The 27,604-nt window shown below is 44.5% G+C and overlaps 1 protein-coding gene across 3 annotated transcripts in view; it reads left to right on the plus strand.

Annotated features, from left to right (window-relative positions):
* TBC1D22B (TBC1 domain family member 22B) overlaps positions 1–27,604 on the plus strand; it is a 72,792-nt gene that overhangs the window by 15,276 nt on the left and 29,912 nt on the right. For 2 of the 3 annotated variants that reach the window (XM_084890830.1, XM_084890828.1), the window contains exons 2-8: positions 2,016–2,072; positions 14,017–14,321; positions 16,640–16,819; positions 17,329–17,399; positions 18,746–18,874; positions 20,198–20,263; positions 24,290–24,404. In XM_084890830.1, coding sequence (XP_084746956.1) covers positions 2,016–2,072; positions 14,017–14,321; positions 16,640–16,819; positions 17,329–17,399; positions 18,746–18,874; positions 20,198–20,263; positions 24,290–24,404 — 923 coding nt within the window. The remainder of the gene's footprint in view (positions 1–2,015; positions 2,073–14,016; positions 14,322–16,639; positions 16,820–17,328; positions 17,400–18,745; positions 18,875–20,197; positions 20,264–24,289; positions 24,405–27,604) is intronic. The other variant, XM_084890829.1, reaches the window with a different exon arrangement.

The raw sequence follows: 27,604 nt of genomic DNA on the forward strand, positions 1-27,604 counted from the left end.
GAGATAGGTTATAAGTACATAGACCTAATTCTATGTGAAAATGTGGATATGCTTTATGTTAAAGTTTTTTTTTACAAAAACGGTGGCATAGCATGGCGGTGTGGCTCAGTGGTTGAATGTTGACCTATGAACCAGAAGGTCATAGTTTGATTCCCAGACAGGGCACATGCCAGAGTTGTGGGCTCAATCCCCAGTAGGGGATATGCAAGAGGCAGCTGATTAATGATTCTCTCCCTCTCCCTTCCTCTCTAAAAATCATTTTTTAAAAATTAAAACAAACAAAAATGGTGGCATGTTCTGGCCAGGTAGTTTAGTAGTCCTGTACACCAAAAGGTTGCAGGTTTGATTCCAGGTCAGGGTGAGTACAGGAGGCAACCAACCAGTTCTCTGTCCTCTGTTAATATTAATTCTCTTTCTTTTAATAGGTAAGTTCAGTCCATTTACCTTTACTGTAATGATTAATGTATTTGGCCTTAGTTCTATTTTTAATATTTTCTTTAAAATTTTTCACGCTAAGGACTGTACATGCTTTGAAACGTGTGCATGTGTATATTCTGTTAATTTGGAAAGCTTATCCTTTCATCTTAGTGTTTATATATATATAACTTTATACCATATTTCTTCAGACATACCTATAGACTCCTCTCTACCAGAAGCAGTGATAAAATTAGTAGTTGTATTTCCTATCCCCTCCCCACCTGTTTTTATTTGGCTATGTTATTTTTCTTAGGTTTATTTTATATCTTAGAACATACTTTTTTTAATTTTTTTTTAATTTTTTACAGAGAGGAAGGGAGAGAGATAGAGAGCTAGAAACGTCGATGAGAGAGAAACATCGACCAGCTGCCTCCTGCACACCCCCTACTGGGGATATGCCCACAACCCAGGTACATGCCCTTGACCGGAATCGAACCCGGGACCCCTCAGTCCGCAGACCGACGCTCTACCACTGAGCCAAACCGGTTCCGGCTAGAACATACTTTTGTCTCTATTACTTGAGCTATTAGCCTTCAATATCTTTTGAGACTTTTCAGTAAAAGATGAGGAAATCAGTGTACATACTTATTCTTCTACTTTTACTTCTGTCCCGCTTTATGGAATAGCGTAATATTCCATTGTATATATGTACCATAACTTTTTTATCCACTCATCTATTGATGGGCACTTAGGTTGCTTTCATATCTTATCTATAGTAAATAATGCTGCAGTGCATATATTTTTTAATATATTTTTTCTATTGATTTTTAGAGAGAGGAGAGAGAGAGAGAGAGAGAGAGAGAGAAAGAGAGAGAGAAGATACATCAATTGGTTGCCTCCTGCACATGCCCCAACCAGGGCCAGGGATTGAACCTGCATCCCAGGTACATGCCCTTGACCTGGAATCGAACCCAAGACCCTTTGGTGCATGGACCAACACTCTACCACTGAGTCACACTGGTATATCTTTTTGAATTAATGTTTTGGGTTTCTTCAGATATATACCCAGAAGTAGAATCACTGGGTCATAAGGCAGTTCCATTTTTAATTTATTGAGGAAACTCCATACTGTTTCCCACAGTGGCTGCACCAGTCTGCATCCCTGACAGCAGGGTGCTAAGGTTCCCTTTTCTCCACATCCTCACCAGCACTAGTCATTTGTTCATTTGTTCATTTGTTGATGGTAGCCATTTGACAAGTGTGAGGTGATACCCCATTGTTGTTTCAGTTTGCATTTCTCTGATGATCAGTGACATTGAGCATTTTTTTATGTTTCTTGGTCATCTGTATGTCCTCTTTGGAGAAGTATTTTATTTAGGTCCTTTGCCCATTTTTAGTTGGATTGTTTGTCTTCCTATTGTTAAATTAAAATAATTTTTTTTTTTTTTTTAAGAGTTGGTTACTATCTTTTGGGGCTGGATTGGATATAGTTATTGGAGGTGACCTGTTTCTCTAAGTCTCTTCCAATTTTGTGATGCAGGTGACATTCACCCAACATTTTTAGCGTCCTGACAGCCTCTTTCTTTATTTGCTTTTAGCATCCAGCCTGTGTATGGAGCACAGCACCCTCCTCTGGACCCTCGGCTCACCAAAAAGTAAGTCGAGTTGTTTTTCCTTTCATTTGAGTACTTCTTTCATCACCGCTAGCACTCCCCTACTTTGTTGAAATGACACTTTTCACTTTGGCCTTTTCTAGCTTTTCTGCTCTCTTTTGGATCGGAAGATGAATAATTTTACCTCTGAACATCTGTTATTAAGTGGGAAATTAACTCACTTAAAAGATTTATTTTCTACGTTGGTAGTAGACATATAGGATGTCCCAAAATGTATACATACACTTTGTATAACGATAAAGGCAGTGTTTATTAAAATACATTTATGAGCATAACCATGGACACAGATGAAGGGTGGGGTGGGGTGGAGTGAGAGCATGTGCTGAGGGTTGGAGGCAGCTGGGGAGAGGTCAATGGGGGAAAAAGGAGATTTATATAATACATTAAACAATAAAGAATTTAAATTAAAAAATACATTTCATTTTCAAAATTGAGCTATCAGCTATTGAAGTGTGAATACATTCCTTTGAGACGCCCTGTGTAGGATTTGATGTTGGATTCTCTATTTTGGTGAAAAAGTTTTTATTGATTAACTATTGTCCTGAAATTGGATGATTGAGGACCTCCTTCAAGCGAGAAATCTGGTTTGTGGGGCTCCTGGCTTCTGAACAAAGATAGGTCGGCCTTTTGTGCACTCGTACCCTGAGAATTAGGGCTCAAAGAATATAACTCTAGGGCTGGCTTTCTTCTCATCCTCTTTCTGTTTGACACATTCATGGAAACCCAGCCGCCATACAATAGAACTAAAAGCTCCCTAGAGACTATTTCTGTAGTAGATTCTAATGAGGTATTTTCAAACACAATAGAGACCCTAGCTAAGTCCAAGATGTATGGATGTGTATCCATGCCTCTAAATATCACTTTATCACAACTTTCTCTAATGGTCCAACTCAGTCACAATGAGGAGATGGGTCATTTTCTCAGATTTTCTAAGAACTTTGGCCTCTATCTTTGAATATAAATGTGGTTCCTTTATACTAAATATTAGTTTAAATATTATTTTCATTAAGTATAAATATTAATTTGTACTAAAAGCTGAGAGCTGCAGGAGACCTAGGTTCTCATCCTCTTAGGGCCTGTGAAATAATATCCACCCTTTCTTCCTTCACAGTCAATGGGGAAGTAAAGATAATGTACATTACAGTATTGTGAATACCTAAAAAAGTGCTATATCAACTACACATTACTAATATTTTATTTTTTTATTGATTTTCTAGAGAGATAAAGGGAGAGTGAGAGAGAGAGGGAGAGAAAGAAACATCAATGTGAGAGAAAAACATCATAGATTCTGCAATCTGGCTGTGTGCTCTTATCGGGAATCGAACCAGTCACCTTTTGGTGTATGGGATGATGCTCCAACCAACCGAACCACAATGGCCAGGGCTACATTAGTAATATTTTAATATTTTAAAAATAGTGTAATGTATGGTGAACTTTCTGTAATTCAACCTAGTCATGTTTGTTTGTTTGTTTTGTTTTGTTTTGTTTTGTTTTTGCAATTTGGCCGTATGTAGAAGTACAGTCTTACTTTGGAAGTATGACTGCTGTTATTTTCTGTAAGACTTTATCAGAAACCACTAGACTGTAAGCTCTTTGCGGGCAGGGGCTTTGTTTTGTTCACCACTTTACTCTTCGGACCGGGAGCAGCATGTAGCACACAGTAGGCACTGAGTAAACATTTATGGAATGAAAGAATGTAATTCTTCACTTGGACAGTGGACTTTTACTTCATGTTTCTTAGTGTGCACTTTGTATTAGCTCTAAGGAGAGCATGTTTTCTGTGATATTTCCATTAAGTAGAATGAATTCTATTTCCTGGTTTTACCAACAACAGACTACCTGGTCTTTGGCTAGTAAAGCAGGAGCTGGATTACCTACCCAACAGTCTCTTCTGGCCCTGCTTTTTTAAGAACCATAATTTTATTCAGCTATTAATAAGATGACAGTATACTTAGAGCAGGTATCTGTATTAGTTTACGTCTTTTACAGTAATTTCTGGTAATCCCAATAACTGGTCTATGGTGGCCTCATCTCATGGACTCTGGCCAATGAGACATAAGAAAGTCTCCTGAGGGAGAATTCTTGGAAAGATTTCTTTTGATCAGAGAGAGATTATTTTGTGAAGAAAGCCTCTTTTGCCTCTGCTCACATTTCCTGCTTTTGAATGTGGTAGTGTGAAACTAAGATGCAGAAACTATTTGTAACCAGAGGGAAAGAGCAAGAGAATTGCAGAGACACCAGCCAGCCCTGACATTGTGATCTTTATCACTTAAGCATCATAGTTGAGAATTCAGTTCCTTGCAGCCAGTTTTGTTCACAGCCAGGATTTGTTGATTAGTAATAGATCCATTCCAGTATATTTTATTTTATTATTTTAAAAATATTTTTATTGACTTCAGAGAAGAAGGAAGAGGGAGAGAGATAGAAACATCAATGATGACAGAGAATCATAGATTGGTTGCCTTCTGCATCCTTCACACTGGGGATCAAGCCCACACTGGGGATGTGCTCTGACTGGGAATTGAACTGTGATCTCCTGGTTCATAGTTCGAAACTCAACCACTGAGCCACACTGGCCAACCCCAGCACCTACCTAATAAGAGAGTAACATGCTAATTAACCATACTTTTGTGACATGCACCAGCTAATCAGGAGTGGTTATGCAAATTAACCCAACAAAGATGGTGGGTTAATTTGCATATGTGGGCATTGAGCAGCCAGGGGTGGGGCGGGCTGCTTGTGTCATAAATCTATCTATCCATATATAAGGCAGTGGAGTGTACTATCCCACTTTATGCTTGGATTAAAGTCATCATACCTTGTCTGCACCAGTCATCAACTGTGTGTTCTCTGATTCTGTACTTAAGACAGATCTTGAATAGTATCACCATATCCCAAACTGCTAAGACCAGTTTTATATACTCTTGTCTTCCACCTGTTAGTGATATAAAACCATGAATGTTTTAACTCAGTGGTTGGCAAACTCATTAGTCAACAGAGCCAAAAATCAATAGTACAACGATTGAAATTTCTTTTGAGAGCCAAATTTTTTAAACTTAAACTTCTTCTAACGCCACTTCTTCAAAATAGATTCACGCAGACCGTGGCATTTTGTGGAAGAGCCACAATCAAAGGGCCAAAGAGCCACATGTGGCTCATGAGCCATGGTTTGCTGACCATTGTTTTAACTGATCAGCAGAGTTGCATTCATCCTTTAATAGAGGTAATCACCTAGCTCTGCAATTTGGAAGGAATATAATTGTCACTGAATAAATCGTGTCTCCTTTTCATGCACATGGTGGTTTGGTATTAATAGCCTACAACCTGGAAAACACCTAGGTTTGGATCATTTTACAATTCCAGATTATTATAAAACATTAATTGTCCTTATTTTAGTACCGTTGTTGGGACATTTTTATTACTTTTCCCACTATATGGCTATCGTTCCACTTCAGACTGCCGTTAATTGCTAGGTGGTTAATTGCCATCACAGCAGAAACCTTTACATTGGGTCTTCAATCAACCAGACTGCATGAGCAAGTAACATTCCCGTCTGTGTGTATTGACTTCAATTTGCCAAATTATTACCAATAGTGATAATATTGCCTACAATAATTTTTATAGCTCATATAAAACTACTCTTATTGCAGAGTGGCCCCTTTGGCCACTTGATAGCATGACAGGCTTCTAAATTTATTGTTCTCTGACTTGATACCGTTGTTCCTAGTATAAGGCTGGTTCACACGGAGCCACACTAGCTATTGTGATGACTGGATTCATTTGATTGTTAGTAAATCCCCAATTGCTTCACATCCCTTACCAATGTCAAACATTATTTTTCTAAACAAATCTGTATCATTTCTATTGTGTGAACAGCCATATCAGTAAAACAGTGTAGTATTAGACAAATTACAGAATAATTGAACTTTTGTTTTCTAACCAGTATAACCTGTAGCCACTCCTTTTCAAAATATCTGTAGGTGTCTGTGTTAACACTGAAGAAGTTACTCTTCACCAGACGACTGCATTTCTCTTAAATGTGCCATTTATTATGTTTTTGTGTGTTTTAGTTTTACCTGCACTTCTTGAATTGCTTTTGCTTTACCGCTTATAGCTTCATTATCTTGGGCAAATAACTTGGAGCCTTAGTTTCCTCACCCATAAAACAGAAATATAAGACTCAGCTCACAGAGTTGTGAGGATTAAATAAATGAGCATCTGTGAAAATGCTTTTTAAACTGTAGTTTGGCACAGTTGTGAGGCGGTATGATGAAGATGGCTATCGAGGCCATTTCGGTTGTAACTTTGATGATAATCTTGGTTAAACTTTAAGATACATTGTGGCATTATTATACCTTGGCTAGGTATAACTTAGTTGGGGTCATGTTAAAATGAGTCCCCCAAGCTAGAATCACCTGGATTAATTTTTCACTGGAACTGCTGGAGTTCAAGGGAAGAGAGACATTTCTCTTCCAATGACCACACCCCTAGAAGTGACTGCTGTCCATTCTGGCTACCGGCATGCACAGTCTGTTTAGTCATTCCTACCAGACGAGAGCGAGGGCTATCAGCGTGCACACTGGGAGCTATGATAGCTATGTTATGTGCTCAGCTTGTGTGGCAACTCCTCTTCCCAGGCTGCAGGTCCCACTAGGCCTCCACTCTCCCCTCCCGCTCCGTTTTTCTAGGTGGAGTAGGTCAAGAGCATGCAGGCTCTGCAGTGAGGTGGGCCTGGATTTGAGCCCAAACTTTGCTGCCTGCCAGGACCTCAGTCAGCTTCAGTTTCCTTATCTGTAAACTAGAGGCCCAGTGCAGACAATCGTGTACTTAGGGTGGGGGTCCCTTAGTCCGGCCTGTGTCCTCTAAGCCGGCAGGTGGACATCCCTGAGGGTCCTTAGCGCTGCCGCAGAGAGGCTCCTGCCACTGCTGCTGCACTCACCAGCCATGAGCCTTAATAAGAAAGTAGGCATGTGTAAATATTAGCCCAGAGCCTACCACCTAGTAAATAGCTCATAAATGTTAACCATTGTGTGTGCATGAATTTATATTATCCCCTCTGGAGAGAATAAAATCAATGAACCTGGGAAATCTTCAAAACCTTAAATGTCTCCATCATTATTACTGGTCTGCAGTTTTCTGCTTTCTCTGTGTTACACCCAACACCTTCATTCTCACTTTCCTCTTTCACTCCGCCCTCAGACTCTCACCGCTCTAGCTATACTAACCGCTGCCTCCTCAGAGGCCTCTGTCCTCAGGACAGAGCTGACTGTTTTATCGGGTTAGTTGAGTTTTGGGTTTTGTGGGGTAGGTAGACCTAAAGTAATTTCTAGCAGCCTCAAAATGGTCTGCTTTGAATCTCTCGTGTCTTTCTCACAGGGAATGGCAGCCCTTCCTCTTTGTTGTGTGTGAATAAGTCCTTCCTATTTTGATTTGCAAAGCCTTAACTAGTATTTGTATAAATTCTAATTTTTAAGCAAGTTCATTTGTATTGAATCTTCACCTGCTTCAAAAAATATAATGAAATACTTTATTTTTTTTTTTTTTTGATCGTCAGACTTATTCAGCTCAAGTTGTACCTGACTTCATCTTTTTTAAAAATTGTATTTTTTATTGCTGATAGTATACAGATATCTCCCATTTGCCCCCTCCCCACTCCCCCCCCCCACTCCCCTTCCCACCCCTCCCAACCCCCTCTAGGTCTTCACTATCCTATTGCCTGCATCCATGGGCAATGAATATAAGTATATAAGTTCATTGATTTATCTCTTGTCCCCCCAACACCACATGGAGGTATGCCAGTCTATTCCCTGCCTGCATGCTTCAGATCTTATTTTGGTGGTCAATTCATTTTGTTCATTAGATTCCACAATGAGATCATGCGATATTTATCTTTCTCAGATTGCTTTATTTCACTTAGCATATATTTTCCAGATCCATTCATGCTGTCCAAAAGGATAAGAGATCCATTTTTTATAGCTGTGTAGTATTCCATGTTGTAAATGTCAAACAGCTTTTTTTTTTTTTTTTTAAATCCATTCATCTACTGATAGGCACTTGGGCTTTTTCCAAATCTTAACTATTGTAAATAATGCTGCTACAAACATAGGGGTGCATATAAACTTTCTGATTGGTGTTTTGGTATTTTTTTGGATGTATTCCCAGAAGTGGGATTGCTGGGTCAAATGGAAGTTCCATTTTTAAATTTTTTGAGGAAACTCCATACTGTTTTCCACAGTGGCTGCACTAATCTGCATTCCCACCAGCAGTGAACTAGTGCTCCCTTTTCTCCACATCCTTGCCAACACTTGTTTGATTTTTTTGATAATAGCCATTCTGACAGGTGTGAGGTGTGATATATCATTATGATTTTAATTTGCATTTCTCTGATGTTTTCTGCCCATTTTAAAATTGGATTGTTTCCCTTTTGTTGAGTTGTATAAGACTGTATATTCAGAATATTAACCCCTTATCAGATATATAACACTGGCAAATATGTTCTCCCAAACAGTGGATTCCCTGTTCAATTTGATGATGGTTTCTTTTGCTGTGCAGCTTTCAACTTCGATGTAGTCCCATTTGTTTACTTTCTCCTTAGTTTGTTTGCTCGGAGATGTATCCATAAACATATTACTACATAAGATGTCTGATATTGCCTATATTTGCATTTTTTATGGTTTCATGCCTTACACATAAGTCTTTTATCCATCTAGAGTTTATTTTGGGGTATGGAGTTAAGTTGGTGGTCTAGTTTCATCTTTTTGCATGTGTTTGTCCAGTTTTCCCAGCACCATTTGTTGATGAGACTGTTTTTACTGTTACGTTCTTGCCTCTTTGTCAAATATTAATTGACCATAATAATGTGGGTCAACTTCTGGGGTCTCTGTTCTGATCCATTGTTTCATAAGCTTGTTTTTTTTGTTTTTTTTTGTTTTGTTTTTTAATAAGTTTTTATTTTTCATATTATTACAAATGTTCCTCCCCCCCCCCCCACCATTGCTCTCCTCCACCAGGTTCCCACCCCACCCTCTGCCCTTTCCCCTCTCCCCATTGTCCTCATCCATAGGTGCACAGTTTATGTTCAGTCTCTTCCCACGCCCCCCTCTCCCCTTTTCCCCAAGAATCGTCAGTTCACTCCCCTTCCATACCTCTGATTCTATTATACTCAACAGTTAATATTGTTCATCAGATTTTTTTAATTTCCTTGGTTTTTAGATTCACTTGTTGATAGTTACGTATTTGTTGTTCATAATTTTTATCTTTGTTTACTTTCTCTTCTGAAAGAACCCCCTTCAGCAATTCATATAATTCTGGTTTGGTGGTGATGAACTCCTTTAGCTTTTTTTTATTGGTGAAGCTCTTTATCTGGCCTTCGATTCTGAGTGATAGCTTTGCTGGGTAGCTTATTTTTGGCTGTAGGTTCTTGCTATTCATCACCTTGAATATTTCTTGCCATTCCCTTCTGGCCTGCATGGTTTCTGTTGAGAAGTCAGCTGACAATCGTATAGGTGCTCCTTTATAAGTTACTACCTTCTTTGCTCTTGCTTCTTTTAATATTCTCTCTTTATCTTTTGCTCTTGGAATTTTAATAATGATGTGTCTCGGTGTGGTCCTCTTTGGATTCCTTTTGTTTGGAGTTCTGTGCGCTTCCTGGACTTGTAAGTCAAATTCTTTCACCAGGTGGGGGAAGTTTTCTGTCACTATTTCTTTCAGTATGTTTTCGATATCTTGCTCTCTCTCATCTTCTGGGACCCCCATAATTCTGATGTTGGTTCGCTTGAAGTTGTCCCAGAGGTTTCTTACATTATCTTCAATTTTCTGGATTCTCTTGCCTTCTAGCTTCTGTGGAGGAGTGTCTTCTGGCTCTTTATGTTCCAAATCTTTGACTTGATTCTTGCGATCTTCCCTTCTGATTTTAGGACTCTGTAGAATATTTTTTATTTCAGACAATGTATTCTTTATTTCTTGTTGATCCCTTATCATTTCTTGTTGACTCCTTATTAATTCTAGTTGATCTCTTTTCATATCCTCATAGGCCTTATCCATCTTTTCTAGGAAATTCTTGAAAAACCTTATAAGCGTAGATTTGAACTCTATATCCAGACGCTTTTTGTCCTCCATTTCTTTCGTTTGTGATCTATTTTGTTGTCGCATTTCGCAGTTACAGATGGGACGGGGTTTCAGGGTGGAGCCTGCAGCTTTGGCTTCCGTCAGCCCCGCCCTATGCGGGTCCTTCAGTGCTCGCTGCCGGCGCCTCTGAGAGAAAGGTGCCCTCGATTTTCGCCTGCTGCCAAACAGTCTATGCTCTCCCACAATGAGCCCGGTATTGGGGTTCAGTTCAGTTGGAAGTGGAGTTGGAGGTGGCGTTCACAGCAGTCTGGAGCCCCAGTCTCCTTCCCGTCAGGGCAATCCCGCGGCACAGCCGACCGTCCCTTCTCTGGGGGCAGTGTGCGCGCCTCCGGGACCTCCTTTCTCCGCTACCCCGGGGTTCCGACTTACAGCCCAGCTCCCTATGGCTGAGCCTGAGTCCCCGGGGTCTGGCCCAGAACGGGGGTTCAGAGCAGTGGGGGCCCAGCACAGTCGGAGTTTTCTCTCCTTTCCGCTAGGGAACGCCAGCCAGGCACTCGGCCTCCCTCCTCTCCGGCTCCGTCCTCTCCGCGCGCGCCGCGTGTCTCCGTACCTTAGGCTTTTACAGCTCCTCCGCGCTTCCTTCTGGTTTTCTCCTTGCTTCTCGTTGTAGAATTTCCAATCAGTCGACTTTCCTGTAGTTCTGGGTAATGTCCATTTTATATTTTAGTTGTATTTTATTAAAATTGTTGTGTGCGGCTGCGGCTAGTTGCCTACCCTAGCAGCCATCTTGGATTCTCCGAAATACTTTAAATGTATAGAAAGGTATAAAGGAAAATATAGCAAAATATGTGAAAGTTCTCAGCACTCAGCTAATTTACCTCCTTCGTTTGTAGAGGAAGCTCAGTGTCTGTTAGAACCTGACCCTCAGCACGGCCCATCTCTGGGTGTAGATTGTAATCCAGTCCAAGTGTGCATCTGCTTCACCCAAGGTTAGACTTTAGCATCCAGTCAGTTGTTTGACCTGAGTTAAAATTCAGCTTCTTAAATCAATGTTTGTTTGTTTTTAAAGAATTCTCAAAATATCAAGAGATATTTAGGAAACACCAAACAGAAAGGAAAACAGTAGTTAGTTAACCTTGCGATCCAGAGTGCTCCATATCACACTGTCGGATCTGTTATGTGCAATCATAAGGTACACTTACCCGCCGAGGAGGAAAGCAGCAATAATAACCTCGTGCTCCTATACAGTGTTTTACTGGTGACAGGACTTTCTTACACATCTGCCCATTGTTCCTACAGTGGAGCCTCTGCGGTGTGTACTGCAGATATGGCTCCTGGACCCTTTTACAGAGGAGAAGCAACCGTAAGGATGAGGCTGGAGCAGGCAGCCTCAGAAGGTCTGCAGGGGAATCATTTGCCTTCTGGGTCAAGTGGATTTAAAAAACAAAATTGTTTTTTGTAGTCCTCCCTCGAGGATCTGTTTTCATTGATTTGAGAGAGACTCATCAATGTGAGAGGGAAACATAGATGTAAGAGAGAAATATCGATTGGTTGCCTCCCTTACAACCCCAACCAGAGATCGAATCTGAAACCTAGGTACGTGCCCTGACTGGGAATAGAACCTGCAACCTTTGGAGTGTGGAACAAAGCTCCAACCAACTGAGCCACCGGCCAGGGCTCCCGTGGATTTTGACATGCAGGTATTTGCATTGCAATGCCTCAGTTTCATCTTCTTTGATTTGGACTCTAGTACATTTCCACTTATTCATTCAGTAGGTTTATAAGTATTATTACTTTGGGGGTTGATGAAAACCAACAAAACATTTATTTCCCACTGAATAATAAAAATTATATGCTCAGTTTAAAAAACATGAATAATTCAGAGGAGTATAAGCACTCAGTGTTAGCATTTTAATATGTTTTCTTCCTAGTCTTTTTTTTTTTTTTTTTTTTTTAATAAAGAGACCATTAAAATATATAATTTTGGCTCCAAGTTTTACTTCCTTTAGATTGTTTTCAAGATATGATTTTCACTGGCAGTATACATTCCATCTGGTGACTGCAACCATATTTCATCACAAGAGGCCCGGTGCACAAAATTCATGCACGGGGTCCCTCAGCTCAACCTGCACCCTCTACAATCCAGGAGCTCTCAGGGGATGTCCTACTGATGGCTCAGGCCCACTCCCGTGGTTCTCTGCTCTCTGTGGGGCATGGAGGTTTCGCTACAGCCATGGAGATGAAGCTCCATGCCCTGCTGTCTGCTCTCTGCCTCGCCATGCGCCATGCGAAGGAAGCCCCAATGCCCTGCAGTGTGCTCTGTCTGCCAGGCCTGGGGCCTTCACTGATACTGACACACTAAGGAAGCTCCTATGCCCTGTTGTCCTGGCTCTGTCTGCAGTGCCTGGGGCTGTTCGCACCACCGCCTTACTAAGGAAGCCCCAAACCCTGCTGTCCGGGCTCTGTCTGCTGGGCCTGGGGGTGTTCCCGCCGCCTCTGCACTAAGGAGGCCCCCAAGCCCTGCTGTCCGGGCTCTGTCTGCTGGGCCTGGGGCTTCACAGTCATCACCCTGCGAAAGAAGCCCCCAAGCCCTGCTGTCCGGGCTCTGTCTGCTGGGCCTGGGGGTGTTCCCGCTGCCTCTGCACTAAGGAGGCCCCCAAACCCTGCTGTCCGGGCTCTGTCTGCAATGTCTGGGGGCAGATACAGCTTTGCCACCTGGTCCACACGAACCCCCGCGGGGCTGAGGGGCCTAGACGCTGCAGCACCGGTGGAGTTGGAAGGCTGAATCTGCCCCCTCAGGTGGACAGGCCTAGACACTCCAGCAGCAGGGCTGAGGGTCCTGGGCGCCACCATCTTGTGGCCATGGGGACCACCATTTTTGTCTCGGAGTGATGGTTAATTTGCATTTTACTTTTTTATTAGATTATTAGATAGGATTTCCAATTTCTAGATATTTATGTTATTTGCAGTTTTTAACCAAAATAAACAATACCCCCCCAGCCAGGTGGCTCAGTTGGTTGGATAGTAGTCCCATAACTAAAAAGTTTGCAGTTTTGATTCCCTATTTGAGGCAACCAATTGATGTTACTCTTATCACATCAATGTTTCTCTCTCTCTCTCTCTCTCTCTCTCTCTCTCTCTCTCTCTCTCCCTCTCCCTCTCCCTCTCCCTCTCCCTCTCCCTCTCCCCCTTCCTCTCTCTCTAAAATCAATAAACATATCCTTAGGTAAGGATTAACAGAATAAAAAAGGACCACGTGTTCATTTGGAACTCAATGTTTAATGCTATTTATGGTCTACTAAAGTTACTTCTCTTATTCTAGCAATAGTTTATGTCCAACTCTAAGGAGTAGTTAGGTTATATTGCCATTAACAGGTTAAGTAAAATTTCGGTGGGTTGACACACAAAGTTTAATGGCTTAGGGTGGAGTGGAGGGCAGGCTGGGCTGCAGTACTCACGCTGTTGTCCAGGCTAAGGGAGGTGCCGCCATCCGGAGCCGCCTCAGTTACTGTGGTAGAAGAAAGTTTATGGAGAACTCACACCTGTTCTTTTATGCTTGGGCTTAGAAATGATCTGCTCACTTCTCTCCTCAGCCCATGTGGCCTCACCTAAGTGGCAGGGGACTGGAAAGTATAGAGGAGCACATGGAACAGCTGGTGAGCGTTGCTGTCTTGCTACCTCTGCTGCAGCATTGGGCTGGTCTAGATGCATCTAGATGAGGAATGGACATGGGTGTTTTTTTTGTTTGAAGAAGGTATTGATTGTGTATGAGATTTCTTGTAAAACTATTAGCAGTACGTTAAGCAAGTGGTGAGATGTGCCAGACCATTCCTTCGTAATAGTGTCTCCTTTCTTAAAGCTTCATTAAAGAACGGTCAAAAGTCAACGCAGTTCCTCTGAAGAATAAGAAGGCCTCCAGTTTCCATGAGTTTGCCCGGAACACCAGTGATGCGTGGGACATCGGCGATGATGAGGAAGAGGACTTCTCCCCCCCTTCTTTCCAAACTCTGAACTCAAAAGTTGCTTTGGCAACTGCCGCTCAAGTCCTAGAAAACCACAGCAAGCTGAGGGTGAAACCAGAACGGTCCCAGTCAACAACATCCGACATTCCTGCCAACTACGTCATAAAGTCCAGCAGTGATGCCCAACTGTCCAGAAACTCCAGTAAGTCCATCTTGCTCACCTCCATAGCCTCGACCTTTTTAGCAGAGTGCATTTAAAATAAAAGCATTTTTTCTTTAGGGCATCACTCAGATTTTCCATTGGATAGTAAATAAGCAAGCTCAAGCCTAAGGTATGACATCAGTGAGCCTAACTGGTCATAAGCTGTACTTGCTCCTCCCACTGGGTGGCTTCCTGGCCCTGTGTCCGGAGGCTTCACTTCCTGACACGCAGGTGTTGCCTGCCAATCTCTTCTTTCTTTCCTGCACTGGGGTCCAAAACTTTGATTGCTTCACAGTGCTTTAGGCCTGGCTAGATTGAAGAATGTTGACTAATCTATTTAAGGTTTGGTGCTATTGGTGGGCCTCCTCAGGGTGGGGAGCAGCCACCAGCATAGGTTGTCTCCTGTTCCTGAAGGCCCTGCGTCCCAGCTGCCTGCCCGTCAGGGAGGGGGCAGGAGGAGATGCCCTCTGTCCTTCAGGAGGCTTCAGCAGCTGGTGGAGGTGATGTGGCTTTACCAGATATTGGGAGATTCTCAGTGTGCACTTATTTATTGTTAATCATCACCCTAGGATATTTTCCCATTGATTTTTAGAGAATGGGAGGGCAGGGAAGAGACAGAGAGAGAGAAACATTGAAGTGAGAGAGACACATCAATTGGTTGCCTCCCACACTCGCCCCAACGGGGGATCGAGCCTGCAACCGAGGTTCATGCCCTTTCTGGAATCCAACCCGAGACCCTTCAGTCCTCTGGCTGACACTCTACCCACTGAGCCAAAACGGCTGGGGTTATTCTGAGCGAGAGAGGGAAGTGCTGTCATTTTAGTGAAAGTTAAAGCAGCTGACTGGCAAAGGGGGAAAGGAAGTAGAAGAATGCTGAGCCCTGGAGCATGTCCTGGCTCAGGTCCTAAGAGAACTTCGTTCACAGTTTCAGATTAAGCATGTGGTCATGAAATTGGCCTGGAAGGCCTTTAAAATCATTCCCCAGACACTTTCCGTAGCTGTTCCGGGCCCCAGCTTGGACCTTCGGTGCCAGGTGCAGGCGGGCATTTAGTGTTGGTGACCAGGGGACACAGCTGCAGACGGTGTCTGTGCACCATGGTTGAAGTGTCCTGGTGTGAGGAAGAGCCCTCCGTTATCCCTAATGAGCTGCTACCTTTGTGCAGCCAGGACACCCGAGGGCCTTCCCTTTATGAATCTAGCATCTGCCTGTCAGTCGTTGCTGCCAGACGTGCACACGGGCCTCAGCGCTGCGATGTGAGCCAAGTACCTGCAGCCCTTGTTTCTCTAAACCTGATGGTTGTGCTGGTGTCACTCTTCACTGGTAATTCTTTTGTGACTTAAGCTTATAAGGCCCTGATATAGAAAGAATGTGAAACATCATGCAAGCTCAGACAGAGTTTAAACCTGAGTTTTGTTTGGGATGGTAAAATAAATAAGGGTTTTGGAAAGATCGAGGTGGCCTCTCAGCTCTCCCTTGTAAATTACTTACCCTCTCTGAGCTGCAGTTTCCTCATCTGAGGCTTAGTAATAAATTAATCAATTCCCACTGTATGGTGTAAGGATCAAAGGAGAGATATGCATAGTAAACACTCAATAATGTTTGTCCTATACTGCTTGTTTCTCCCACCTTACCGTCTGGGGTAGAAATGTCTAGGACCATTGTCAATGTCTAGAGTTCAGCTAGAGTCTGCTCTTGCCATTTTAGTCAGATCCCAGCAGAATTAAATGCTGGGAGACATGTGCAGCAGGGAGGAACTGCAGCTACCAAAAGTGGGGTTGCTTTCGGCCAGAGCGTCTCCCCCATGCCGGGCACATGGTGCGCCAGGAAAGGGCGAGAGTTGGGCCAGGGACCCCGGGGCAGCGGCGTGGGGCTGGGCTTCAGGAGAGCCGCCTCGCATGGCAGTGTGCTGTATGGTGTGGTCGTTTCCTGTGTGCTCTGTGATGCGGAAAGGGAAGGTGAACACGTGTTGTCCCAAAGCTCATCATTAGGCACCAAGGAGAGTCCCAGGTTGGGGAAGAAAGAAAACATTAGTTTGCCATCAGGGGTTGCCAAAAAAGTTCTCGAACTTGCTGCAGCATCCGAGTCTCCATTAGCACATAAGATGCCTTGTACGTATGCACAATAAAAAACGCAGCCCATCCTCTGGCAGAAGAGTTGAGCACAGCTGGGTTTCCATCCCCTGTGCCCCTCAGCTGGGCACCTCGGGTGCACAAACTGTGCTGCTTGGGCTCGTGGAGGAGACCGTACTGAGCAGTTAGGTCACTCAGAGTCTGTGCTCTTCACACAGCCCGTCTCTTTCTCTTTCGAATTATCTCAGGTGATTCATGCCTAAGGAATGCACTCCACAAACAGCAGTCACTCCCCATCCGACCCATCATCCCCCTCGTTGCCCGGATCTCAGACCAGAATGCTTCTGGGGCACCCCCAATGACTGTCCGGGAGAAAACCCGCCTAGAAAAGTTCCGTCAGCTTCTCTCCAGCCACAACACTGACTTAGGTGAGTCCCCGTGAGCCCTGGGCAAGATAGGGCCTCTTGGTGACTGGGATTCTCAGAGCCCTGGAAGCTATTGCTCTTTATTCTTCCTTCTTTTACTTTTCCAGCATCTCCTGATCTGGTGCCCATTGCAGTGACATGCAGGTATTAAGTCAGAGTATGTTACTAGGAATTAGGGACCAAATTAGGTGGGACTGGATTCTGTGGCCTGTAGACCATAGTGCAATTATTCTGGCGTCGGGCTCTCCCACCTCATGGTGATTCTGTTGAAATCCACACTGGTCTTTCTCTTCCCCTCTCACCGCTGAGCCCAGACTGGATCCCTGTCATAGAGCGTGTCCTTGGCACTTTGCTGCTCGGCTGTTGTGGGCTTTCCCCTGGTGCTGTCAGTAGCTGGTGGTGGTGGTGATGGTGATGATCATCTTCCTGGAATGGTGGGAGGCATCAGGCTGAGGTTTGCTTTAGGGCATTTGTGGGAAGAGCTCAATCCAAGAAGCTGTTATCTGTTGCAGATGAACTGAGGAAGTGTAGCTGGCCAGGTGTTCCCAGGGAGGTTCGACCTGTAACGTGGAGACTCTTGTCGGTGAGTTCTACCCCCGTGTAGAGAAGTGTGATCCTCACACGGCCCTTCTCACCCATGAGGTTAGTGTGGCCCATTAGGCTTACTCCCTAGACTGCTCTAGTCCCTCTGGAGATGACAGGACTGTGGGGCTGCAGTCCTGTGTCTGTGCATGCAGAATGCAGACACACATTCTGGAGAGTTTAACACACACAGAAGAGGACACGTTGGTTACCACAGGCGCAATCTCACGTTCTCAGCACACGGGAGGAAGAAGAGTGACGCCTGGTCGTCCCAGCGCTTGCCCCAGGGCTTCGCTCCCTTTCCAGAGGAAAAACCACAGTGGTTGACACCCACTGTGCGACTGAGAAGAGCTGATGAAAGGGCCTCCCTGCCAGGCCTGCCTAGTCCCACTTTCACTGGGGGCAGAACACTGGCCAGCACTGTAACAGGAGCACTTGGCTTTCCTGAGCCCCTAAAATTCCCTCATTCTTCTCGCAAGGATTTATTGAGGCCTGCTGTTCACCAGGCACCGTGCCAGGTGGCGGGAGGGCATACAGAAATGAATCGGCCACAGTCCCTGCCTGCCAAGCATTCTCTGTGGAATGTATTGCATGAGTGTCTGGGAGAGGAAGGGTCTCCCTCCTGGCTGCTCCCCACCCCTGTCCTGCAACCCTGAATCATTGCCTCTGCCATTTCTAATTAAGTTCAAGAGCTGTGAAGAATAGATTGGTGAGAACGGAAGGAGAGCAGGAGGTGTAATACTTGGGAGTGGGATCTAGACCAGAGACGAGAATGGAAGTTGGCCTGGAGCTTGGGCTAGGAGGGAGCTGCTGCCAGAAGCTCTGTGTCTGGACATTGCAGCTGCTGTGTCACAGATTCCATTCAGCTTCCCCAGCTGGTGATTCCGAACGCTAACATGGAAAAGCATGGGTAACGGGCACATACTTACATGGCACGTCGCTGAGATTTGCTGTAGACACGACTGTCTCCCTATGATTCTCGGAAGTGTTGCCTTGTACACACATAGCCCTCAGAGGTCCTGACTTGGGTCCAGTTCCCCCGACTGACCTAGGAGCACTGCTCTCTGTGCTAGCTCTGCTCACCAGCAGTGCAAGCTCCAAGCCCAGCACAGGCTACAAGAGGAAATAATCCTGGGAACGCTGGCCTTGGCTCATCTGCCCACATCTGGTCTCACTGGCTGAGGGAAGGCAGACACGGTGGCCGAAACCAAAATGGGATCCACCCTTGTTTTCGTGGCACTTTTCCATTTCTCTGATAGTTTCCAAGTCACTGCTCAGACTAAAATAAAAATTAAGGATTCCTCCAACCAGCATCTGTCCCCATCTGACTAGCTGTCCTGTCCACAGGGCTATCTCCCAGCCAACACCGAGAGGAGGAAGCTGACCCTGCAGAGGAAGCGGGAGGAATATTTTGGCTTCATTGAGCAGTATTACGACTCTCGCAATGAGGAACATCACCAGGACACCTACAGACAGGTACAGTTATCACCTGCTGCCCTTCGCTTGCTAGTCATAAACTTCAGGTGTGTCTTCTGGGAGTGCTATTGGGGAACAGATTTCCCAGGCCTTCAGGCTATGTGTGCTGCTTAGGAATGACGTTTATTCCTGGGAGAATGCAGTGTAGGTATGGGGGCTCTGGGAAAAATTATTCCCAGAACTGCTTTCCCTTTTTCTAATTCAGTAGCTCTGGTTTTAATAATTTTAAATAGATCCCTCATCCCCACTCCCTCACTCTACCCCATGCCAATGGCAGTGCTTCTCAAACTTTAATATGCATACAAATAACCTAGGATGTTGGTGAAATCCTACTTAGGGATTATGATAAAAATGCACATTCTAATTTAGTAAGTCTGGGGTGAGACCTTCACTTCTAATCAGCTCCCAGGTAAGGCCAGCGCTGCTGTTCCACAGACCTCATGCCAGTAGTAAGGATTATGGAGCACAAGATGAAAGATGCGTTCACTCAGGAGTGGTCCAGTCCCCCTGGACAGTCCATCAGTGCCTGGTTAGCACCCATGCCTCTCTGTCTGTCTGTAGGAGTTGTCGCCCTCAGCAGCCTTGGCCAGGAGCGTTCCATCATTGCTCATAGTGGGCCCCATGCCTGTGGGAAGGTGGAGGGGGAGAAGAGCAGTCTGGTGGTTGTAGAAGAGGGAAAAGATTCGGGAGGCAGCTGTCTGCAACGAGCCCTAAGAACTGAAGTACCCTCTGCCGCTGCCAACACAGTCCTCACATTGTTAGACTGGGCACCGGGGAATCCGAGGCCCAAACCCACGGTAGTGCCCTCTTTGGAAACAGAAGTCAGAACTTGCGGTGCCAGTTACTGAAGGTCAGCTCTTTCCCCTCTTTTTCTGCATTGTGGCTTCAGGAGCAGGTCCTTCTTGGCTCCCTGTCCTGGCACATTTTTGCAGCTGTCAGAGCTCTTACCAGTAGTTCCTGGAAACTATTGATGACTAAGATTTGGAAAGAAGGCTCCACATTTTGATCATAACTATTAAAGAAGTGAGACAGACTTCAGAGCAATAGGGAAAAGCAGGGGTTCTCTTGGTGTGAAGCCTGTTGCTATTTGTGTAAGTGGTTTTGGGGGAGTTTTCCTCACTGTTCAGTAAGCTGTTGCTATCATGGAAACGTATTTGAGATGGACAGGTTGGCTTAACTAGACTTTTTTTGTATGTCAGTTAGTTCTTACTAAAGAAACATTGTGCTCTCACTCTTACTCCCTTGCTACCCGTCCTTATAAGAAAATAACGTCCCAGAAAAATAAGGTGGCATTTGTGTTTGGCCATGGCTTCTCTTTTTCAGATCCACATTGACATTCCAAGGACGAATCCTCTCATTCCATTGTTCCAGCAGCCACTTGTACAGGAGGTGAGGGAAGTACTGAACGCTCTCCCCCTTCTCCCCTCAGGTTTCTGCGGCCCTGTTCTGTGTGGATGGGCGCTGGAGCCTTCCCCCTGACCACGGCAGGTGCACAGCTAACGCGGTGTACTGTGTGCAGATGTGGAGCTGTGGCCCTCAGAGCACTTCCTTATGCATTATCATGTTCTTCCTAACAGATCCTTAGGCCAATAGTGCTGAGTTCAAGGGGCTTGCCCCCAGTCTTGAGGCTACCTGGTGACAGAATGACCTCTGGAGCCCACATCTTAGAATTCCTAGTCCCGTGTTTGTTCTGCTTTATCAAGCTGAGATAATGATTTTGATTTTTCTTATTGTTGTAAATATACATAACAAAACAACCATCATCACCATCCATCTCTAGAACTTTTTATTTTCCCAAACTGAAACTGTCCCCATCTATCTTATCCTATATAATAAAAGGCTAATATGCAAATTGACCAAATGGTGGAAGGACCGGTCACTATGCGTGCACTGACCACCAGGGGGCAGACACTCAATGCAGGAGCTGTCACCTGGTGGTCAGTGCACTCCCACAGGAGCGCTGCTCAGCCAGAAGCCCTGAGCCGGGCTCACAGCTGGCGAGCACAGCAGCAGTGGTGGGAGCCTCTCCTGCCTCTGTGGCAGCGCTAAGAGTGTCCAGCTGCCTGCTTAGGCCCGCTCCCCGTGGGCCTGGCCGGCGGATATCGGCCGAAACTGGCAGTTTGACATCCCCCGAGGGGTCCCAGATTGCGAGAGGATGCAGGCCAGGCTGAGGGACCCCACTGGTGCACGAATCCATGCACCAGGCCTCTTGTTAAACAATAACTAACTGTATTCCCCAGCAGCCACCATTCTACTTTCTTTCTCCATGAATTTGACTTTCAGTACCTGTAATAAGTGAGTTCATACAATATTTGTTCTTTGGTGTCTAGCTTATTTCACTTCAAATAATAACTTCAAGTTTCATCCATATTATAGCATGGGCCAGAACTTCCTTCCTTTTTAAGGATGAATATTTAATTATATGTATATAACATATATTTTTTATCTATTCATCTACAGTGGACAGTTCATAATGCTGCTATGAACATGGGCAGGCAAAATATCTGAGTCCCTGTTTCAATTTTTTTTTTTTAATCCTCACCCCAGAAAATTTTTTCCATTAGTTTTTTTTAGAGAGTGGAGGAAAGGGAGAAAGAAACAAAGAAATATTGATGTGAGGGAGACACAGCAATTGTTTGTCTCTCACATGTGGCCCAACCAGGGCCAAGGATTGAACCTGCAACTGAGGTCTGTGCCCTTGACCAGGAATTGAACCCACAACCTTTTTGGTCTGTGGGTCAACACTCTAAACCAGCCAGGACCTGTTTTATACTCTTTTGGATATGTACCCAGAAGTCTCTACTGGGGGAACCCTCATGACTTACCAATAGCATCAAGAAGATTTGAGGTTGACACCATTATTTTACCTATAAGAGCTAAGAGGAAGCTAAAAACCCATTCAGGATCCCTCTGTGTCCCCTGTACAGTTTCTGTCCCCTGTACAGAATCAGCTCTGCTCATTCTCCATTTTAACTTGGGGACGTTCAGATACTTCTACCTGTGCATGTTTACTCTAAACTTGGAGACAGGGAAAGTAGCTTATAAAAAAGGCTTCTCCTTATAGTGGAACCTGAATACAAAGAAAGAAAAATAAAACTGTAGTTAGTCTTTTCAACTTTTCTCAAATCACCTTTCTGTCTAGCAGGCTTTAGTCCTGTTTTTTCTTTTCTTTTTAATATGTTTTTGTTGACTTCAGAAAGAGGAAGGGAGAGGGAGAGAGAGAAACATTAATGATGAGCGAGAATCATTTATCAATTGCCTCCTATATACCTCCTACTGAGGATGGAACCTGCATCCCAGGCACGTGCCCTGACTAGGAATCAAACTGTGACCTCCCAGTTTATGGGTTGACCCTTAACCACTGAGCCACACCAGAAGACAAATCCTCTTAAATAGAATAAACTGCTAGCCAGGAGCAGAGAACTGAGAAACCCTGAATACTGAAAGACTTGCTTTGCAAACCTGAAAGGCTTGTCGGCATTAACTAAAATAAGTCAGAATTACCACACTGATAGAAGACATGTAGAAAAACCTTCAGGGATTACCCTCTCCTCTCACCTCTGCCAGACCAGGTCATCCCAGATTTGTTCCATAGTGGAAATGCCATGGTTTCCTGTGGTAACCAGAATACTGTTCAAATTCCACCTCTTTGACACCTTCACTAATTCAGGGTGAGTGTGTCTACATTGTCCCATCCTTCCTGTAGAGGACTGGCCAGTGTTTAAGCCAGTCCCCAGGATTTGTGTATTCACAAGGGGCTGTAAGTGTGGAGTGCAGGCCTGGTTAGCCCTAAAGGACTGATCTGGAGGAGCTTTTAACAAAAACATCCAGACAGGCCACAGGAGCTGTGAGGAGACAGAGTGAACATGGCTGGTCTAGCTTGACCTACAGTTTCTAGGGTCGTTTAGCAGCAGAGAGGAAAGAATGTAGATTGGCCCCCATTAGAGTGTTGGGTCTAACACAAATGAGGACACTTTGCCCTTCCCTCAGCCCCAGAGAGCAAGTGGGCATGGGTAGGGCAGAGGCAGAGAGGCCAGCGCCTTCCACCCAGGGCCCTGTTCTCACTCATGGAAGTGCAGGAGTGTTGACAGTGGGAGTGTCTCAGCTCGGCCAGCTGGGAGGCAGGCTCAACACGTGTCTACAGATTCCTGGTAGAAGAGATTCCTCCACAAGCTACCCCACTACAAACCATACAACCATTTCCTTTTAACCGTTCTCCCTGGGAGCTTTTTGTCCCTCTGCCTGGCCTCTGAGAGGGCCTCTTCAATTTGCCCCCAGAGCCGACTGTTGGGGCTTTGCAAGCCCATGTGCCCCCTGTAGGCTCCTGTTCCTCTGTATGTCACCAACACCTCTGTGTGATTCATGGAGATGCGGACAGTCCATGTCGAGCCCAGGAGTTGTGGTCAGTGGGATGAAGCCTGGGAGCATTAGCAGGCTGAGAGAAGATGGGGAAAGCTCAGGGGGCCTGATGGAAGCAGAGGGGCGTGTAGCTGAGTGGGACAGGGCCAGACTCTGTGATGGGGCCATAAAGATCTCTTCTTTCTCCCCATCCTAAGCCTCTGGCCTCTTGTGGCTAACATGCTTCACCCCAGAGGCTTTTCCATGGAGGCTGCGGCTGATTTCTCTGTTCTCAGATTCCCAGCTGTAGGAATCCATAGAATGGTATTTATTTAACTCCCTATCCCTAGCAAATGTCTGGGTTGCATCCTGATATATGAAGTGACTTCCTGCATTTATCGTCTATCACTAGATCCTTTTCTGTCTCAGCGGGGGAGAAAGGAGAGGGCGGTAGAGAAGGTATTTCCTATCTGCATTCTGTAATGACAAAAAGGATTTAGCAGAAGGATCGGAACTTAGACATTCTGAATAATGACATCCTGAACCAATGACATCATTGCAAACCTTTTTCTAAGCTGTTGGGTCACCATCCTCCCCGCTTCCCCAATTTAATATCATAGTGACTAGATACTGAAAAGACAAAGGGCGAGAAGTATCCACCTCTACTTAAAAACTATCAGTGTCTTAGAAACTTTATATTCCTATACTTCATCTTGTAGTATTTAAAATATTTTCCTGCCCTAACCAGTTTGGCTCGGTGGATAGAGCATCCGCCTGCGGACTGAAAGGTCCCAGGTTCAATTCCGGTCAAGGGCATGTACCTTGGTTGCGGGCACATCTCCAGTAGGGGGTGTGCAGAAGGCATCTGATTGATGTTTCTCTCTCATCAATATTTCTAACTCTCTATCCCTCTCTCTTTCCTCTCTGTAAAAAATCAATAAAATATTTTTTTTAATTAAAAAAAATAAAATATTTTCCTAAAAATTTTGCAGCAACTTTAAGATGAATTGTGAGATAGATCAATGGAGGGAGGGAGTGTATTCCCATGGTTTACAGTCATGTCTCTTTCTTTCCTAGATCTTCGAAAGAATTCTATTTATTTGGGCCATCCGGCACCCTGCCAGTGGGTATGTCCAGGGAATTAATGACCTGGTCACTCCGTTCTTTGTCGTCTTCCTCTCAGAACATGTGGGTAAGAAGCATGAGTACCAAGTTGAACAAGCTATTGTTCTTTCTCATCTTTGGTCTGTTTGTTCTCCCCGAGTGCAGCCAGTAGGCCTGTCTTGCTGAGAAAGGACAGACTTTAGAGTACACAGTTAAGCCTATTTTTTTGTTGTTGTTAATCCTCACCCAAGTATATTTTTTTTCATTGATTTTCAGAGAGAGTGGAAGGGACGGGGAGAGAGAGAGACACGCGATGTGAAAGAGACACATCAATTGGTTACCTCCCACACACACCCCAACCAAGGCCTGCAACCGAGGTATGTGCCCTTGACAGGAATCAAACCCAGGTCCCTTCAGTTTGAGGGCTGATGCTCAAGCCACTGAGAAAACTGGCTAGGGTCACAGGTAAGCCTATTTTAATAGCAATAACAGCCTGAAATTTCTCTCCTAAAATGGTCGCAAATCTCACCAAAAAAGACCTGCTTTGTTCCAAGAATGACCAAATTGATATGTTCTGTCATAAACAGATGGTTTGATGATTTATGTGAAAACGTTTTAGGATTATTTTGAAGTTGTTTGAAACATGCCCTCATACATGAAAGCTGGAATTTTAGATTGTATATAGACTTCCCACTTTGGCTCACATGCTTTCCCCCCCCATTCTCACCCGAGGATATTTTTCCCATTGATTTTTTTAGAGAGAGTGGAAGAGAGAGGGAGAGACAGAGAAAAACACCTATGTGAGAGGAACATATCAATTGGTTGATTCCAGCATGCCCCAGACCAGGGCCAGCAGCTTGCAACTGAGGCCATGCCCTTGACTGGAATCAAACCCGGGACCCTTCAATCCTCAGGCTGAGCCAAACCAGCTAGGACCACATGCTATTTTTCAGTGGCAGGATGTGGACATGTAGAGGGGAAAGGTTGTGGCACCAGAACCCAGTTCACATTGAAGGTGATGGAATGGACTGAGGCGAGCACCACACCTTGATTTCTTCTCTTCCTCCTCCACCTCTTACTCCACTTGATTCCTGTCACTTGGGTAGAGTGATTAGATGTCACGGTGACAGTGCAACCCAAGACTCCTCCCCTGGCCTAAATCAGGCACAAGTCTTGAAAGGATTTGAGGATGCTCCCCTTTTTTTGGTTTCCTTAACCACTTGTGCTTAGAGGTTCAAAGGAAAACCCATCTGTCATGGCCTGATGCTTTGTTCTTTTATTTTTTTTTCCCTTTTATTTTTTTAAATTTTTATTTATTTATTTTTTAATAAATATTTATTGTTCATATTATTACAAATGTTCCTCATTTCCCCCCCTTTATTCCTCTCCTTCACCAGGTTACCACTCCACCCTCTGCCCTTTCCTCACCCCCCATTGTCTTCATCCATAGGTGCATAGTTTATATTCAGTCTCTTCCCACACTCCCCTTCCATACCTCTGATTCTATTATATTCATCAGTTAATATTGTTCATCAAATTATTTTAATTCCCTTGGTTTTTAGATTCACTTGTTAATAGTTACGTATTTCTTGTTCATAATTTTTATCTTTATTTTCTTTCTTTTCCAAAAGAACCCCCTTCAGCAATTCATATAATTCTGGTTTGGCGGTGATGAACTCCTTTAGCTTTTTTTTTGTTAGTGAAGCTCTTTATCTGGCCTTCGATTCTGAGTGATAGCTTTGCTGGGTAGATTATTTTTGGCTGTATGTTCTTGCTATTCATCACCTTGAATATTTCTTGCCATTCTCGTCTGGCCTGCATGGTTTCTGTTGAGAAATCAGCTGACAATCGTATGGGTGCTCCTTTAGAGGTAACTACCTGTTTCTCTCTTGCTGCTTTTAATATTCTCTCTTTGTCTTTTGCTCTTGGAATTTTAATTATGATGTGTCTTGATGTGGTCCTCTTTGGATTCCTTTTGTTTGGGGTTCTGTGTGCTTCCTGGACTTGTAGGTCTAATTCTTTCACCAGGTGGGGTAAGTTTTCTGTCACTGTTTCTTTCAGTATGTTTTCGGTATCTTGCTCTCTCTCATCTAATGGGATCCCCATAATTCTGATGTTGGTTCACTTGAAGTTGTCCAAGAGGTTTCTTACATTATCTTCAACTTTCTAGATTCTCTTGTCTTCTTGCTTCTGCGGAGGAGTGTCTTCTGGCTCTTTATGTTCCAAATCTTTGACTTGATTCTTGTGATCTTCCATTTTTAGGACTCTGTATAATATTTTTTTATTTCAGACAATGTATTCTTTATTTCTTGTTGATCCCTTATTATTTCTTGTTGATCCCTTATTATTTCTACTTGATCCCTTTTCATATCCTCATAGGTCTCGTTTATATTATCGGCCTTTTCTAGAAAATTCTTGAAAAACCTTATAAGCGTGGTTTTGAACTCTATATCCAATCACTTTTTATCCTCCATTTCTTTCATTTGTGATCTGTTTTCTTGTCTCGGCATTTTCGCAGCTTCCCTGAGTTGGTAGCCTTAAAAGTCTCTGTGTTCAGCTTGGATGGGGCAGAGTTTCAGGGTGGAGCCTACAGCTTCCGTCAGCCCCACTATGAGGCTCCTGAGTCTCAGTGTACCTCAGTGTCCTTTGGTACTCGCTGCAAGCACCTCTGAGAGAAAGGTGCCCTTGAGTTTCGCCTGCTACCAAACAGTCTAGGCTCTCCCCCAATGAGCCCGGAACTGGGGTTCAGTTCAGTTGGAAGTGGGGTTGGAAGTGGGGTTCAGAGCAGTCTGGAGTTTTTGTCTCGTTCCCGCTAGGGCAATCCAGCAGCACAGTCAACTGTCCGTTCTCTGCGCGCAATGTGCGTGCCTCCGGGACTGCCTTTCGCCACTCCCTTGAGGTTCCGCCTTACAGCCCAGACTCCTTCCTTATGTGTCCGGGTCCCCAGGGTCTCGCCCAGAACTGAGGTTCAGTGCTGTCGGAACTGGGGTTCAACACAGTCCGGAGCTTTTATCTCCTTCCCGCTAGGGAACGCCAGCCAGGCACTCAGCCCCCCCCTCCTCTCCGGCTCCGTCCTCTCCATGCGCACAGCGTGTCTCCGTAGCTTAGACTTTTACAGCTCCTCTGATTTTCCTTCTGGTTTTCTCTTTCCTTCTCATTGTAGAATTTCCAGTCAGTCGACTTTCCTGTAGTTCTGGATAATGTTCATTTTGTATTTTATTGAAATTGTTGTGTGAGGCTGCAATTAGGTGTTTACCTGTGCAGCCATCTTGGATTCTCCTTGCTTTG

The sequence above is a fragment of the Pipistrellus hanaki genome (genome assembly GCF_964339955.1).
Source record: "Pipistrellus hanaki genome assembly, chromosome: 7".
In the NCBI taxonomy this organism is placed as follows: domain Eukaryota; kingdom Metazoa; phylum Chordata; class Mammalia; order Chiroptera; family Vespertilionidae; genus Pipistrellus; species Pipistrellus hanaki.